The following is an 18,734-nucleotide window of genomic DNA, read 5'->3' as shown; positions in this document are numbered from 1 at the left end:
CAAAATCCTTTACAAGCAATTAATGATTAGTAACATTGACTTGAGAAAACATAGAATGTATTAATGTAGAATTACAAATTAGCTGATTAATGTTTGACAAAGTTAGTAGCATAAATATTGCTTTAGTAATGCATATAATTAATACCTCAGCATATTATTGTGAATAATGTATGTATGTAGTGTGGGTGTTCAGTAATGCTTGTTAGCACAGGTTACTGGTGAAGAACAGTATGAGGACAACAATTTTAATATTGCAAATGCAATTGAAAACATATGCTGGAAAATGGTGTTGCACTGAATTACAAAACTGTTTATGTCGCTGGACTAAGAAGCAATGCAATAGAGTGACCACTTAACTATTTAGTACCATTGGAAGTTTAATAACATTATTCAGTATGAAATCTATAAGCAAATATTCTGTTGTCAGCCTTGACATGCTATGGGCAGCTGTGCTTGTTTCATGTGGAGAATGTTCTGACACTGGGCTATCTGAAAGGAAATTCATTCTTACTAACTGACTAAAAGAAAGCTACATACATTAATAGCTGAGACCCACAAAATATACCAATACATTTGAAAGATTGTCTGAACTTGAGGTTTATTCCTAATAAAGTAACTACAGTTATGAATATTATTCTGGCAATTAGAACATTACTATACTTTTATAGTAATGCCATTCTACAATTGGTAGGGATCTAGTCTTAAACTTCTTTGCTTTAACAGAAAATTGCATGGCCCATGTGCACAAATTTAATATAGTAGCTGATTTCTTGATTTTATGAAGTTAATGTGAAATTCAGACCCAATGTTGAACAAACTAACAAAGTACTTTGTGGAAAAACATTCATCATTCACACATCCAACAGCTTTTTCAGAACCAAGTTTAATATACACAATCATACAGGTTAGTTAGATGCATATTTTAATATATATATATACTTATATGCAGAATGCATGATTCTGCTTTGGAAATAAATTAAAGTTTTGAAACCAAATAGGCTTTAAAAATAATGATTTATGATTTACATTTCTAGATATGGTAATTGCTTCACAATCTGCAATTTCATAGTACTGTGTCTGATTTATTCATTTGGTAGACAAGGTATGGAAGGTTACGTACTTTTCGTGACCACCCCTTCAAGGTGGATGATGTTGGGATGGTCAAATTGCCCCATTATACTTGCTTCACCAAGGAAATCCCTGCGCTGCTTCTCTGTATAACCAGCTTTTAGGGTTTTGATGGCTACTGGGAATTCTCTCTTTCCAGGTAACTTCAAACGGCCACTACACACCTCGCCAAACTCACCTTGAAAGAGAAATAAGATGTTACGATGTTATGTAACTTGATTTACTATAGTAGCACAGGACCTAACAAAATAACAAGGATTCTTATCATCTAACCCACCTGCACCAATGACTCTTTCAATAGTGATGCATGATGCATCTATTTCCTTGGCAAACTCATGAACAGCTTGACTTGGGTCTTCATAGGTATGAGGGTCAATGTATGTTCTTATACCTGGCAATTTAACTGTTTAATGAGAATAAATTATGAAGACATTAGTTCAATATTGTGTCATTTCTCAGTAAAATGGTTATACAATTTATTTTTTATTTTAATTATTATATTACAAGGTTTTTTGCTTTTTCTGCTTCTAGTTTTTCTAATACAGCTCAGTTCCGTTTGGATGATTTCTCTTGATCTAACATTCACAATCACATTTTCTACAGTTTAAGGGTTACTAGTCTCTTTGGGGCTTCACACCCACCATCACGGGCACACGTGCATTCTTGTCTGACCAGGCCCAAACCTGCCTACATTTTCAGTTTCAGATATTGCTATAACCACACGAAATGAGTGAAGAAAATCAACTGCTGGAACGGGCCTGTAATACCTGCAGCAGCTATATCAGCCATTGCCTTCAGGGTCTCCTGGCTACTGTGTCAAAACAGAAGCTAGAAAGCCTTCAGTTCATTTGTCCAACCTGCTTGTCCTACCACCTGGCATGTTCCAAAGGTTTGCTTCTAAGCCCATCTCAGAGTTGAGCAGGCTGAGTACTATCAAGGATCTCCAACAAGCAGACACGCAGGGAACTGAGATGAGGGAGATGTTGCAATATTACCACTGTCTCGTTAGCATGGGATTTCTATGCTTAAGTCGCAAGTGGTCCACTTACACCAGAAGAAGTCCTAGAAATATCTGGGCAACTTAAAGGGTGCAGAGGCCCAGCATCACAAGTTTTGGATCTTTTATCTTTGCTTTGCATCTAGAGAATAAGAGTTACTTTTGCACAAAATCCTCATATTTTAAAGCCATCAAGACCTTTTTGGAAATTCAAGTTCCTTCTAATTCTCTCAACTCTAACCTCTTATTCCGGAACCTTTTGAACTCTTTTTACTTCACAATTTCTATGAACTTTGTTCCTCCTAAACTTCAAACGTACCATCCAAGCATGCATTTTCACCACTTCCCACCCAACCACCTACATCACCTTGTTGAAATCAAGGCTCATTATATCATCTCCTATGCTCATTCTTTACCACAATCTTAAAACTGTGTAACTCCCTCCCTTTTTCAGGTTTATTTCCCAGCTGCAATCTGCATGTTTTTATCTATTGTTATCTATTAGTTATTACTTGTAACAACAGCTGCATTCATATTTAATGCAGAAAAACATCCAAAGGCATCTCAAAGAAGCATAAACAGATTAAAATGGGCCACAATCAAAGAAAGAGAGATTAAATGGGGTGATAAAAAGTTTATCAAAAATGGTTTTAAGTAATATAGAATAGAATCATGAAATGGTTACAGCACTATGATATTTAAGTGTCTCAAAGGAGACTTGGAGAGATTTAAGGGAGGAAACTAAATGGTACCTAAATGGCTGATGGTGGGGCCACACAAGAGACTGGAGTTAAGGGAATGCAGAGCTCTCAGAGGCTTACTGGATGAGATCACAGGACTACGATGGGACAAAGCCGCATTTCAACACAACAATGAGAATTTTAAATTTAAGTACTGGGGCCATTAGGAGCCAATGTAGGTCAGCAGGCATGGGGGTGATGGATGATTGGGGTAGGACGGGGCAGCAGTTTTAGATGGACTAAATGTGATGGTGGGCTGAAGGTGGATGGTGGATATGCTGGCTCTCTGTGGAGCAAATGTGTGATGTTAATAAATACATTATTTCTATTTAGGTCTCAAATGTATTTGACATGTCCTACTGATAAAATATCATATCATGTTTTACATATTCAAGAAGCTGCTTTTCTTCTTAATTCTGCATAACATTTAAGAATCCTTTCCAGATCACTGGAGCCAGGCTAATCTGTTGTGGCTGATGTCACTTAAGCTAATTACATTTCTAAATAGATGCACCAGAGGTGTTAGCTGTGGCTCAGTTCATAGCACCCTCGCCTTTGAATCAGAGGGTTGTGGGTTCATGTCCCACTCCTGGAAACCAAGAACTGTGATTGTATTCAAAAGAGTTGCAATCTGTGACTGTTGATAACTCGAAAGAGTATCAGGGAACAAATGAGGAAAAGACCCTTAAATTCCATAATAGTTCACCTGTCTCCCACTGAGACTAGTCCTACCAAATCTCTACTGCTTAGGGTTGAGATTGAGAGAACCCCAGGAGAAATTTAGGGCCGATTTCTTTAACAGTTCAGATAAACTGACTGTTACAAATTAAGAACATCATTACAGTATTTAAAGAATTTCTGTAAGTCAACTGTGAGTCAACCCAATAGAAAGCTCAGTGCTTCCTATCGGCAAGGCAGTTAACCAAACCTTTATCAATATGTTTTCAACTGCAATTCTCTAGCGCAATGTTACTGCTAACAAACAACTTTGCAAGCCAAACACCTTCCAATGTTATTTATGTATTTTTAAACAAGTGACTATACCTACCCCCACCCCCACCCCACCACCATATCTTTATTTCACAGAATAGACCTACCCAAGATTAGTCCACTGACATTCTCAGGGAAGCAACTTCTTCAGTTTCGAAGTAGTATAATATTTGACTTAAAACATTAACTCTGTTTCACTCTCTGCAGATGTTGCCAGGCCAGCTGACTATTTCTAGCACTTTCTGTTTTTATCCCAAAGCACTGTGTTGTGGAGTTGTAGAAAATATGATTATGGCCTTGATTTTCCAAACACCAGGCCATACAATTTAAAGATTACAAAGTTAGGAATAAGGAGAGTAAAGAGAGTTTCTTCATTCAAAAAGATTTGTGGAGTATGTAATCAGGGATCTTTGAAGCAAACCCTTTAAATGGTTCCTTAGTTAATGATATGACTCTGGAATGAGATTGATGTTAGAAGCCGACTAGGTGGTATCAGTTCAAGCAAAGATGAGCCAGCTTATTAAATCTTGTAACTTGATGCACAAAGTTCTTATAGCTAAGTTTTCAGGACCCAGGAAATTCATTTCCCAGACACAACGGACAGGAAACAGGACAGAGAGTAGGGATATTGGGTCTCTATTTTTTTCACTCTGTGAGGAAAACTGCAGAGAAAGTCTATTCCTGCACACCTCCTGGTAACTGGCTACAGGGGGGTTTTGGCAGGGACCTGAGGTGAAATGGATACTCTACTGTCTGGAAACAGAGGAGAAGAAAAAGATAAAATGATGAAGTTGCATAGAATTTTGCTCTTATCACTCATTTAAGGATAGGAACATAGGAATTGTTTGGCAAAATAAAGGAAAGGGTTCACCTAGTTTATCTTCTACCATCCTGGTAGTCACATGATACAACATTAATGGAGTTGTTGACTAATCATAGCAATCAATTTTTATCAATTGGTCTACACCCAGACCCAGAAATTATATGCGAAAACTTTCAGTTGTTGACAGCTTTGGGAACCACAAGCCCAAAGTCCCTTGTTGGTCACAAGCATGTTACACTTTCCATAAGTCATGTCTCAAATTTCTTATATATTGTATTCCAAAGGTTTATTGAATCTGTTCTACTTTACCACATTTGTTCAAATTAACTATTTTTTATGACACTACTCAAAGAATATGGGAGGGGGGGATTTATCTTATGATGAACGGTTGAACAGATTGGGTGCTCGGCCCACTCAGAAGCAAAAAACAGTAAAAACTGGGAAATAAGAATACTGGTCCGAACTGTTTTTTCCCTTCTGACCATTGGAGTTTAGAAGAATGAGGTGTGATCTTATTGAAACATATAAGATCCTGAGGGGATTTGATAGATACCAGGAGGATGTTCCACTTGTGGGTGTGACTAGAACTAGGGGACACAGTTTAAGAATAAAACGTGTACCAATTTAAGATGGAGATGAGGAGAAATGTTTTCTCTCAAAGGGTCAACAGTATGTGGAAGTATCTTCCCCAGAAAGCAGTGGATGCTGGGTCATTGAATTTACTCAAGGCATAGTTAGTCAGGTTTTTGATAGAAAAGGGAGTCAAGAGTAATGGGGGCAGACAGCAAAGTGGAGTTGAGGTCAAAGCCAGGTCAGCCATGGTCTTTTTGAATGGTGGAGTTGACTCGAAGGGCTGAGTGGCCTACTCCTGCTCCTAAGTTCTATGTTCTTATCTTCCTAACAGTAAACTATTTAAAATGTAACTTCCACAACATGTCTAGTGCATCAGAAAACAACATTTTGTGAATAAAATTTGAGAGTGTTATGAAATTGTGCTCAACCAAAGAGATAGTAGTATTGCAGAACTAAACAGATTCCTCATTTATAGCCACTTGTAAATTAAAATTAACATGGGTCAATTGGGATGCAGAGCTCCCTTACATTGTCCTGATATGAAGTGTTGGTCAATCCCGCTGTAATGATTTAGAATGAAAGGTGACCTCATCGAGGCGCAAAATTCTTAAAGTGATCAAAAGGGTAGATGTCAGAAGGATGTTTCCCCTGGCTGGGGGGTCTAGAATCAGGGGACACAGTCTCAGGATCAAGAGGTTTAGGACCGAGATGAGGAGGAATTTATTCACTTAAAGGGTGGTGAATCTTTGGAATTCTCTGCCCCAGAGGGCTGTGGAGACTCAGTCATTAAGTATGGTCAAGACAGAGATAGAGAGATTTCTAGTTATTAAAGATATTGAAGAATACGGGGATAGTGCAGGAAAAATGGTATTGAGTTGGAAGATTAGTCATGATCTCATTGAATGGCAGAGCAGGCTCAAGGGTTTGAATGGTCTATTCCTGCTCCCATTTCCTATGTTGAGGTCGAACCAGTGTTTTACACAAGTTTAACATAGCCTCCTTCCACTTGTACTCTATGCCCCTATTAATAAAGCATAGGGTACTGTATGTTTTAATAACCACTCTCTTAACCTATCCTTCCAGCTTCAAAGACTTATGCACAAATATACCCAAATCCCTCAGCTCCTGCCCTCCCTTTAGAGTTGTACTCTTTGCTTTATATTGTCTCTCCATGTTCTTCTATCAAAACAAAACACTTCAAGCTTCTCTGCATTTAACTTCATCTGCCACTCCTCTGCCCATTCACCAACTTGTCTATGTCCTTCTGACATTCTACCTTATCCTCCTTACAGTTCACATATGCATATGCCTTCATCTAACCTATCTTTATTCTGCTGCATTCCTCAGTTTGCTGAGCCCAAATGTGGTATCTCCCAGAGTTTTTGATGTTGTTCCTTATTTGCCTATGCTTAAATATTTATATAAATAGTTCCTTCAAAAATCCCAAGGACACCTCGTCACCCATACCCTGCTAATCAAAAAATCATACATTTACCCCACACCTTACTTCCTGTCACCTAGTCATCTCGTAATCCTAAATTGTCTTTAATACCATGTGCCTTAGTGTTCATTACAAGCATCCTATGTGGGATCTTATCAAATGCCTTATGAAAATCCAACATACATCTGCCAATGCAGTTCCCTTAATTATATAGAAAGTAAATTGTTCAAAAAAATCAGTGAATTCTGTCAAGCACAAATCCATGCTGACTATTCTTGATAAGCCCAGATTTTTCCAAGAGTTGATGGATTTCATCCTAATCTATGGCGATTTGTGGTCAATAATGTGCCTTTGTGCTGTAGTAAACATTATTGTGTTAAAGGCATTGGTTTGTTACATTGGGCAACATTTTCCCAATGTAACATGTGTGGGAGCGGGCGGGCGGATTCCCGATCAGTGCCCCCTGTCGGGGGTGCGCCACCATTTTACGTGGACCGGCCAATTAAGGCCCGCCTAGCATGATGTCCGCTTGGAAGCGCTGTGTGCTCCCTGTGCGGGTTGCGGGGGGAATTCCCTGAGCCGGGAGTGCCCTCTTTCATGCATGCCGCCTCAGGGAGATCAGTGGAAGTTGCAGAAATTTTTGGAAGCATGCAAAAAAAAAAAACCCTGACATGTTCCCCTCATGCGACAATTTTACGGACTAGGAGCCATTTCCATGTTGAAAAGGATGGGCTCCAAGCTCTGCCTGATATCCTTTGCCAAGTTGGAGCTGGACTACTCAATGCTCTTTGACAATGAGTCTGTCTGTCTGGCACCCCTGCCAATGCACTCAGCATCTTGGTGTGCATGCTGATCAATGCTTGCTTGTATGCTGCTCCATCTAAGTACTCAACTGAGTCCGTGTCACAGAACTCATCTGCAACCTTGTTCTCCAGTGACCTGGTACACATGCTATCATTTTTCCCTGGTCTGACTGTTGCTCATTCATGCTCAATAACTCACCATGTGCATATTCTGACTCTATACTACCCTTTAAAGTATGCACAGTGCCAGTATCTGAGCTGGTGGCTGCAAATGTCAGACCAAATGACAGGGCCCCCTCATCAGTGCTGTGCTGTTGCTCTCTCTCTCTCACTTCCTGCTGAGGATACTGTGGCTGGGCAGTTCTTGGTTGCCTGAAAGCAGAAAATGAAAAATGGGAAGGTTGGGTTGAAGGAAAGTGTTGGGGGTAGGTTGGAGAGCAAGTGGCCCACGGTCACACCAACTGCCAATTGCACTTCATGCCAGAAAGCAGGATAATGGTGAGCTAGAAGTTGAGAAGGGGCATACCATTATCTTCAATGTTCTCAGTGATGCCAGATACCACCCATGATGTGGAGAATCATCTCCTTCATTAGGCTCAGGAGCTGCAGTTGTCCTTGAGCCCACTGGCTCTGCTCTGTTCCTGGCAGCTAGAACTCACCTGTCCTTGAAGAGAGAGTGAAGAATTTCATCGATTGGGTTCCATGTTTTTTGGATGATGTGCCAACCACAGCTGAATAGCTGGGAGATATGTGGAAACAGCAGGAGCTGGGTATGAGGTCGGTGTCATTGGATTGTGTGTGATGGTGAGATGGGGTATCTGGCTGCTAAGACTGAGTACTGAGTATCAGACACTGCTGATGGGTGATTGAGGGGGCATGGTGCATTGATGGCATGAGGTTGGTAGTGCAGTAGGTATGACATTGTTTGAAAATACATTCCCAGAACTTGATAACCTGTGTGAGGCCATTAAACTTCTTATCGCAATGCTGCCAGGTCCTTGGGGCTAGACTCCGGGCACTGACCTCCCCAACCACCTGCTCCCACCTCCTTTTGAGGTGTGTCCTGAGGGTCTTCCAACCCTCTGTGGAAACATGTCCACTCTGCTCCTATACATGTCCAGCAATGCATCTGTGACCTTAGGAGCCCTCTTTCTTGCTTGATGGTCCATTTGTGCCGCTCCTACATGCAGCCAGAAGCAGCTCCCTTATGTGAAGCTCACCTTTAAGAGGTGAAGACTAGCTTTAAGAGAAGCAGGTTGGTTATACCACATGCTACCAGCACATACTCCTGCTGAATGCCCAGGTTGCCAGCATTGCAGATCTCACTTGGACCAACGCTACATCGAGGCAACAGCAAGTTTGCACACGATCTGCCTCAACAGTAACAGGTGCAGGAAGATTGGAATTGTGACTCTTGCAACAGGCCTTAATGAATTTTTAGCTTATAGTAGCAGAATGCGGTATTTGTGCTTGCTTTGTCCCTTTTTCCTTCAGTGGAATGAGAACAAAGAAATCTCATTGGCACAGGAGTGGCAAAGATCTTATACTTTTTCAAGTTTTACAGTGCACTGACACTCAAAATTTGTAAGGCTATGTGGGGCTTTGTTAAGAGAAAGAGCTGAATTTTCCAGTTGGAGGTGGGAATCGGGAGAGAGGTTCAATTCCAGGGTGCGAACTCACTCCTGATGTGAGAAAGGAAGCAGCTGCTATCTGACCGCATCGGGAAGTTAATTGTCCAAGGGATAGGTCTGACATTCAAAAAACATGGGGACGGAGGGGGGTCAGTCAAAAAGCGGGGCCATGTTGTGCCTCACTTTGGCAGCCATTGCTGTGGCTGCCATTTGCAGATTTTAGGACAAAAGGTGACAAAACTGAAATTTCCCACATTTGGTAGAACAGCGGGAAGCTTGAAGGCTGTGACAGGGTAGACTGGTGACACATTCTTTAATGCCAGCGAATTTTTATATAATGGGGTAGGGCCCCTTTGCCATGCTCAGCTTCTTTGGTGCCACTTCAAGCTGCATCCTCTCACATAAGCTAACAGCTGACCCTGTCCTTGACTCCATTCAGCTGGTCTGATTCCTGACAGCTGCTGAAGTCCGGCAGCCACACTAACAATTAAAAAAAAAACTTACTGGGGACAGGCTCTTAATGAGCCACAATGATTTTAAGCACCTCATCAATAGGAATAGGGCCTCCAGAAAATGGCAGAGAGAGGAAGTGGAGTGGGAGTCCCAGCCATGCTCCTCAGTGGTCATTTTTCTTCTACAGTCGCCCCTCCATTTCTGTCACATCAGGGGTGGCAAAACCTGACCCAAAGTGTACATGTGGGACAGGTTGAAAGACAACATTTTTATGGTGTAATCTTGTACACACTGGTATAAAGTAGTGTTGTGTAATTCATACTTTGCCAGCTTCTTTATACTTTTTCTGGGTTCTGTAGTTTTTAAGACAGCATACAGTCTGACTTCCATTTTCTTTCAGGCATTGTGCTCTGTTGCTATATGGAACAGGAGCTCTTCAGTCCCTTCATGCTCTCACCACTTGCAGCAACAATAACTCCTTTGTCAGCCATCAACCAGCAGCTTGTGATTTATGCCAATCCATCACCCACCAATAAACTTAATTTTTGTGCCTTGACATCAATATGATCGATTTTTGTGCTTGCTGCCACTGTTTTCTTCTTCCCCACTCCAATGCAGCCCATTCAAAGGCTGACAAATATGAGAACAAAGTTAGCACGTTTGATGGCTGCTGAAGTGGAAGTGGTGTGCAGCATGAGGAAGCTAGTTCTTTGTACCACCCCACAGTACCATCCTCATAGATCAGCACTGTAGTATGCAGGCAAGAAGCTGGAGCCAAGGTTCAGGCCACAGCTGATCCTAGGCCACAGGTGAATGTGGGTACAAAGCATTTTTTTTATAATCAAATATACTTCTATAGATCATCTTCTTCTAGGCTTGGGGATCCTCAATGAGAAACTTGCTGGTACTGGAAAATAAAATAAAGACTGGCACAATGGCTCATGAAAACCTAGATGCCAACTGAAAAAAAACACTAAGGCCTGAATGTTTCAGTCGTTGGACACACACGATTGGTGGGCCCGGGAGAGGCTGGGAAACAGAACCCTGACCGCGATTTCACGCTGGCTGGCCAATTAATGGCCAGCTAACGTGAAACATGTGCTGAAACGCTCAGTGCTGCCGGGGTGGGGGCGGGAGGAGGTCGGGCGACAACCTCACCGCGGGTGCAGGTAAGCGCTGCGAGAGAGCTCCCTAAAGGCAGACAGCTGTCTTATGGAGCTGCAGACCTGCAAATAATGAAATAAAGCTACAAAAAAATGACCACACATCACAATCAAGCACACCATAAAAATGCTGACCACAGATATTTATTTTTGTTTATCTAACGGAAATTAGATCCCGCCCTTGGATAAGGTTTGATAAAAAATGTAAACGCCGTCTGGCTGATTCACCCATCCGCCAACTGTAAGGTTGGATGGGCCATGAAAAACCGCAGACAACCGCGCCATTAATGGGCTTAACTGCCTGCTTAATTGTTGACGGGCACGCTTCTGACTTTAGCGCGCGCTCGCCGAGCAAAATATAGAGCAAGTGCGCGATGACGTCGGTACGCTCACTCAACGTCATCTTGCGCGATTTTACGCCTGGTCAGGTCGGCCGTGCGCCCGCCTGCGGGTCGCAAAATTCTGCCCTCAGAGTAATCAAAACCATTCACAAAATAAGGATAATTGTAGATTCAATTTACTTGCTCTTACTCTTAAATCAGCTAATACCCATAGCTGCTTTCCCAACAATTTGGGTGCCCACTTAACATGGGTGTCCTTTGGAAATAAATTACTTCATTCCCAAACAGGAGGTGTGCTGGGCATGCCCTGTGCCATCTGTGTAAGCAGCCCAGTATACCAGGCATGACACAGCTGAAGGCCTACGAGGCTTTTAGCAGCAGTTGACTTTTGTGCTCCTCAGCTAGGGGGCAAGCCTGCACAAAGGTTGTCCTTAACCTATAGCAATGGCCCAGGTTAGAAAATCCTGGCACAGCAGGAGTGGTGCAGAATACTGTGTATGGGCAGCTCCTGTCCAAAGCTGGGGGTGGTGGAGGTGGGGAAGGGATGGTGGGGAAGAGACAAGAACATCTGTCTTCACATGTTCATGTGAAGCCCTAAAGAAATGGTGGTAGTCTTCCATGTAAATAAGCTTAGCTGAGTTAACACTTCTGCTTGTGAGTCAGGAAGATGTGGGCTTTTGTATTGACTCGACGGAGCAGACAGGTTTCAACAAATAACAGCTAAACTTTATTACATAGAGCTATTCAGGTGCTACACGCTCGATCAGGAGCGTTAGAAAGCCCTATCCCCCAGATTGCCTGCGCTTGGGGCTCACTGGTCAGAGCCTTAACATAACATCACGTGACCCCTGATAGACAGCAGGAGGGGCTATACTCTCAGTTATCACCTTTGATCTGGGTTTGACACTTAATCTAGTTTGACACTTAAGTGTATCATTGATTAGATGTCGCATTGTTGGAGCTGCGGTCCTTTAGATGAGACTGTAAACCAACGCCATAGCCACCTGTTCAGATGGGTATGAAACATCTCCGCTTGTGAAAGAAGAGCATGGAGTTCTGGTCTGCACACCCCTTTCAACCAACACCACCAAAACAAAAACACAGGCTAAATGATTACACACATCAATCCTGTTTGTGACGTGTTATTGCTGTGTTTGACTAAATAATAGCAGTTTTGAACTCAAAAGAATAATTCATTTCGTAAAGTACTTTCAAATATATCAATTTTGTGATAGGGTACAATATACTTATTTTGCTTTCTCTGCCTGGTCAGAGTGCTTTCTTTTGTTGGCACAAAGCCTAAATGTGACAATTCAACAAAGGAACAGTTTGAAAGCCAAGTGATGATAATACAGACTAAACAGTATTCTTTTACTGGACACACATATTCACTGTGTATTGCATTTTAATTGATTTTTAAAATCTAATTACTGTGCTGGTGGACTGATACTAGTGACTGGGAGAAAAGTACACTCCACACAGAATGAAAGTCCTCCTTGGTGCCAAAGGGCTATGAGTGGGCAACATTCTCTTCATAGCCAAGGGCACAGTTAACTGACCTTATGAAGTTTAGCTTGTCCACAGAAGTGGGCTTTATGCAGGGGATATCAGACCTCAATGACATATACTCAGTTAGACATGAAAATGGTACATCAACTTAGGAAGTATGAATAGCTGACAAAATACACCATGGGAAAATGGAGGGGGTGGGGGGAAAATGGAAGGGTGGGGGAGGAAGGAAATGGAAAACACAGAAAAGGGGTTAGAATAAATGTATAAAAATATCAAGGAAGGGAAACAATGCAAAGATAAACTTTACAAAATATAATTCAACAAGAGTCATAGAAACGTAATTAATGCATATACAACTTAGGAGATCATGGGTCTTATTTTTAATTGTGCTGTATAGTTTTAGGGTGATCGTCCAGTTCACTTAATGACTGAAAACTGGGCCAAAGAGGAAAGTCCTAATTTAAATGCTAGATGTTAGAAAAGTAAAGAATGCTGAACATATATCTGTGGTGCATCAAGGTGTAAGAAGTGTTAACTGTTCAAAACTTACACATCCCATCAGTTTTAGTTTGTTAATTTTAAGCTTGGACCAAGCAAAAAAATGCTTGGCATTGCCAGTTCAGAATTTCATCTTGTGCATTTATTTGGAAAATATTTATTTCATAAAACACTGAACAATTTTTAATTTATAGATACTAAAGATTTTTTAAAAATTATTTTGTGCTTTGCAGAAGATGAAACTTTGATCGTAGCGATCTATAATTATGGAAGGAAGCGCCTGCTGCATATAGTGCCTTTCATGACTTCATGACACTCACCCCCCCCTCACCCCCTGAAGTACTTCACAATGAAATGTAGAAATGTGGGGAAATGCTCACAGCCAATTTACACACAGAAAAGTCTCAAAAGTAATACTGAGATAAATGACTAGATAAAGTATTCTAGAGGCATAAGGTTGAGGGACAAATGCTGGACAAGCGAAGCAGGGGTATTCCAGGCTATTCCTTTGAAAAGTGCCATGGGATATTTTATGTCCACCTGAGAAGACTGACAGGGCCTTAATTTAATATTTTATTCAAAAGAGTGCAACTATTTAGCACTCCCTCTCTACTCCACAGAATTGTCAACCTAGCTTCTGTGCTTAAGTTTCTGGAGTAAGGCTTAGCTTTCAGAGTTTTAACGCTTGCCTGCACCTGCACCTGACTCTCTTTGGCAGTTAAAATTCTGGCTCAGGCCTCAACTCCAACCTGGACCCAAGAGCGGGACCCGAGTACCACCAGTATTCAGGTCTAGTCTGGATGAGGTTATCTTCACTGACCATACACTGAGCCTCAATGAAGCAACTGTGCTGCAACACTAGACCTGACTTATTTGGGTCCTTTGATATTTTCAATCTGGAATACTCTTGCCAAAGTGATGACAGGAGTGCCCTGGAACAGCTGCAGACATTTGAGGCCTTTCAATTGGACTGCCTAGGAACTTTATAACATCAGCCCTGCACTAGACTAGAGTTGTCCTGCAATGGATCTTTTGAGTTGGAAAGAGTAGTCTTTGGTAACATGAGTATAGCACGAATAAAATATGTTTTATTTCCATCACTGCTCTTGTTTGCTAGCTATAAAGATTTCTGCACAATGCCAGAGTAGGATTATTCCATAAAAATGGATTATTCTATGACATTCCATCTGCAAACTGTAACATAACCTTGTAAAAGTCAACGGATACACAGGAAGAATAGAACATCCCTATTTTTGTTTATCTGAAGCCAAATGCTTGGTGGTGAACTTTAATTGAACTTTTCCAGAAGTTGTTTTTTTCCCCCAAACTCCCCAAAATCCACAGTTTAGCTTGTTGATATCTGACTTACTGTGACCATTGTGAAAATGCATCTTCTCCTCGTCTGGATCTTGTTTAGCTTTACTGTATCCACACCGCCTAGGTTAAAGCGAACAAGACATCCATTAATCATACATTTCCCAATTCAAGTCGTAAGTTAGACAGAAACCAGTTATGGATGGCATTTGTCATCGAAGCCTCTTCTGTTAGTCTGGCTTTCAGCAGCAAAGTCATGCTTGGCAGAGAGAAGTCTCTGGAGATCCTTCTGTACAAAAAGCTACAGCTGTGTAAGAGATTAGACTGTATTTGAAAAATATCCCCAGCAGTAAAATTAATGTCACTAAGCACAAACAACAAGATCTTTACAATAATGCGCAATATAAAACCACAGCAGAGATGGAATGCCACAGGGTCTCTGTTTAGTCTTCATTCACAGAACATGGCAAGAACATTTCATTTGTAGGTCAAGTGCTGAGGTTTTCTCCTGTTTCACATTAATCTTTTCAGGATCTTTTCTTTTGAGGTTTCAAAGAATAGTCATGGTTTTATTACCCAATGAATTTAACACAGGACATAAAAAAAAGAACAAGAACAACACATGGAGAACAGCCCCCAGTTTGCATGAGAGGCTCTAAACAAAAATGCAACCCTTGCATTGTTTTTAGAAAGGTGTAAGTAAGGTCTAACTGCATGAACCACATACCTAAACTAGACTGATGTCACAAGTTTGTTTGTAGTAAACTGCCACCTCTAAACTATATGTCCAAGTTATACCCATCATGGTAAATGAAATCAACAAGTGGATACAGTTGTCACACAACAAAGAAGTAAACCCATTGGAAATAAACCTTTATTGGAAAAGCTGTATGATGAATCTGTACCTTCCATTTTCACACCAACAAGATAAATGACTGTTCTGAATTATTCCATTTCATATGCAACATTAAGTGATAATTGCATATTACCTGGTGTATTAGGCATGACATTTGAAGGCAGCAGATTAATAAGGTTAAATTAGTTCACTGAACATCATTAGTAGCTGTTCTATTAACTCGACTAGTAATCATAGGGGGAAGAGGTAGAGAGAGGGGATCTTGTCACCACCACTCAATCAGCAAACAAAGGTCAGCTGTCCTTTATAAACCGAGTTACTCTGAAGGAAAAGGACATTTGACCATTTGTTAAGTGAGCAAATTGCAGTTGCTTCAGTCAAATTTTCTGCATAAGTTCAGTAGAATTTACTGCTGTTGAAACCCTCACTCAAGCCTTTGCTACCTCCAAGCTTGACTACTTGAACGTATTCCTGGCTGGCCTCCCACATTTTACCCTTTGTAAACTTGGGGTCATCTAAAACTTTACTCTTGTGTTCTATTTCATGCCAAAAGCTGTTCACTAATCATTGCTGTGCTTGCTGACCTTCACTGGTCCACAGTTAAGCAACGCCTTAATTTTAAAATTCTCATCTGTGTTTTCAAATCCCTCCATGCTTGGCCCCTTCCTACCTCTGTAATCTCCTTCAGCCCTACAATCCTTTAAAATATCTGCCGTCCTCCAATTCTGGCCTCTTGAGCTTCCTGATTTTAATTGTTCCATCGTGATGGCCATACATTCCTTCAACAGTGTAAGCCCTAAGCTCTGGAATTCCCCCCTAAACCTTTTTGACTCTCTACATCATTTTCCTTCTTTTAGGCATTCCGTGAAACTACCTCTTTTACCAGGTTTTTGGTTACCTTCCCTTATGTCTCCTTATGTGATTGTGTTATATTTTGTTTAATAATGCCTCTATGAAGTGCCTTGGAGTGTTTTATTACCTTAAAGGTGCTATATAAATACAAGCTGGCTTTGTTGTTGTTATGTACCAATTAAAGTCAACATCCTGATCCTGCAAAAGTAATACCGTCCATGTTAATTAGTAGCTCTCACAACATTGACTATGTTTCTGGGCACTGTCCATAATAAAGATTTGAAATCTGCAAGTATAAAACTACCTAAACTCAAACCACCTGCCACTCAACCATCTTAATGCTTCAGGTCAGTACAAATTAAATTCTATGAAGAACAGAAACTAACTGCACCATTTTATTTGTAAGCTATATTTTTGGAATTGTTCCAATTGTTTTGTTCTATTTCCCTAGAATCAACACAAACAACAGATATTAATCACTTTCACGGCTCCATGTTATTGGATGAAAACATCCACACCCAGAAATAAAAAAGAAACTAGGTACTCGAGAGATGATAAATGAATGCACCATTATGAATTAAAATTTCCATTTCTACAGTTTTATGTCCTCTATGCTTCAACTGATCAGCCTATAACAAACCAGTTTGATAGGCATTCAAGATGCCTATAGAGCTTTATATGCCTAGAATAATCCTAAAATGGACTAGTTCAACTAATGAGGAAGTAATACTATGACAAAATTGCCACTGAGAATAATGGGTATTTAAAATGGAATTTTTTTGCTAATTAAAACGTGCTACATTTTGGTAATAAATTATTGAGCAAGTAATCTTCTATCACATGCAAGGCAGGGATAAAATGACATAGCCCAAATTTTTTGATAGCTGAATATGAGAAGCTGGTTAATTTATTGTCAAATGATCTACTCTGTAACCTGGTAACAAATGGTTATTCATTACCACAAAGATTAAGTCAATCACTTTCACCAAGGTGAATAGATCAATAGGAATGTGAGGTGTTGGAAATCATCAGATAAACACTGATATCCTGAGTTGTTCTGGATTAAGAATTGGAGAAGTGTAGCCTTCAAATACAACATCAAAAATATAAACAATACAGGATTGGCAAGAGTGATATGACCTGGAATTTAAATCTAATTTATTAATGTAATTAGTACTTGCTGTGCATAGAGCCAAAACGAATGTCCTCAAAACACATGGCTATGAGGTTGACAAGCTAGATCAGGTTCCAATGGATGAGATCTTGTTCAAATATAGACATCTTATAATGTCTAGTACAGGCAAAAAAGAGAAAGACTTGCAATTATATAGCACCTTTCACATCCTTATTACACCCTAAAGTGATTTATAGCCAATTAAGTACTTGAGAAAAGTATTCACTGTTGTAGCTTGGGAAACACAGCAGCCAATTTGTATCCTACTAGGTCCCACAAACAGTGATAAATGTCCAGAGAATTTGTTTTAGTGATCTTAGTTGAAGGATAAATATTGACTCAGACACCCTTTATTCTTCACCGAAAATGCCATGGGATCTCTAACATGCACCTAATTTGGCTCGTTTTCCTAGGGAGAGAGGCAGACTTGGAGTTGGGAAAAGAGAAGAAAATGAAGGACTGAGGGTCAGGAGATTGGGGCCCATGTGGGGGGAAGTCAGGCAGACAGGGAAGTGGAGAAGGGAAAATGGGGCTTCAGCAAATGAGAATAAGAGGGTCTGAGGGTCATGAGTTTGGGGCTTGAGAAGGGGGAGTGGGAGAATAGGTAATGGGCTGAGGGTGGGGACCACTAGCAATTCCAACAGACCTGGAAAGCTGGTAATTGGGAGCAGCACCAAGACTGGCAGAGCCAGTAAGAGGGTGAGTAAACCTGGGAATTTTACTTTAGGTAAATAGTGCAAGATGGTTTCCATTGGGGATGGAGACTGAAGATCCTTGCATTCCAGCCAACATCCTCTCTTAAGCTCGTACAGCTGAGCACAAGTTCAATGCCAGAAAGGACACCCCCATCCCCATCTGCCACACCCCTCATCAGAATTATTTCAAAGGATCATCACACTCCTGACAGGTTAGTTAATAGTTGATTTTTTTTCTGGCTGTTGCGGCAATTTTAGACTTTTTTGGGGTTTCAGGAGTTGTTACAAATTGCAAAGTTCTAAAAGGTTGGTGAGGTAGGTGAAGTACTTTTTGTTGATTTCTAGGCTTCTGCCCATACTAGTTACTCCCAGACATGGGTGCACATATATCTTCCACTTGGAATCCAGCATGACATGGAAAATGAGTAGAGACCACATAGAACAAAGCAAGCTGCAAAAGAGGGAGGAGGGGAGGAAGAGGAACCCAGACTGCAAACTAGGCAGCCCCTTTCTGTGCGGGCTATACTTGAAGAACTAAGCTGAGTGTGATACCAGTAACCTCAAAACCAATTCCCAATTCACCAACACTCCTTACCTATCTTAGTCACTGACAATCACATTGCCCACTTGGCCACAAAGTAAAAGACAACAAAAAGCATTCATTCCAAATCAAATTCATAAATTAAACCATGGGCAGAATATTGAGCTTGGCAGGCGGACGTGCACCCTACCTGGATGAGCATAAAATGA

At 40.9% G+C, this 18,734-nt stretch overlaps 1 protein-coding gene across 2 annotated transcripts in view; it reads right to left on the bottom strand.

The window, feature by feature from the left end:
- LOC144698634 (ephrin type-A receptor 5-like) overlaps nucleotides 1–18,734 on the bottom strand; it is a 357,156-nt gene that overhangs the window by 59,577 nt on the left and 278,845 nt on the right. The window contains exons 9-11 of one of the 2 annotated variants that reach the window (XM_078570504.1): nucleotides 14,463–14,530; nucleotides 1,406–1,531; nucleotides 1,121–1,306 (exon numbers count right to left, since the gene is read on the bottom strand). In XM_078570504.1, coding sequence (XP_078426630.1) covers nucleotides 1,121–1,306; nucleotides 1,406–1,531; nucleotides 14,463–14,530 — 380 coding nt within the window. The remainder of the gene's footprint in view (nucleotides 1–1,120; nucleotides 1,307–1,405; nucleotides 1,532–14,462; nucleotides 14,531–18,734) is intronic. The other variant, XM_078570505.1, reaches the window with a different exon arrangement.

The sequence above is a fragment of the Cetorhinus maximus genome, chromosome 2 (assembly GCF_964194155.1).
Source record: "Cetorhinus maximus chromosome 2, sCetMax3.hap1.1, whole genome shotgun sequence".
In the NCBI taxonomy this organism is placed as follows: domain Eukaryota; kingdom Metazoa; phylum Chordata; class Chondrichthyes; order Lamniformes; family Cetorhinidae; genus Cetorhinus; species Cetorhinus maximus.
The sequence above is the reverse complement of the archived record's forward strand: the minus strand, read 5'-3'. Positions and strand labels throughout refer to the sequence as shown.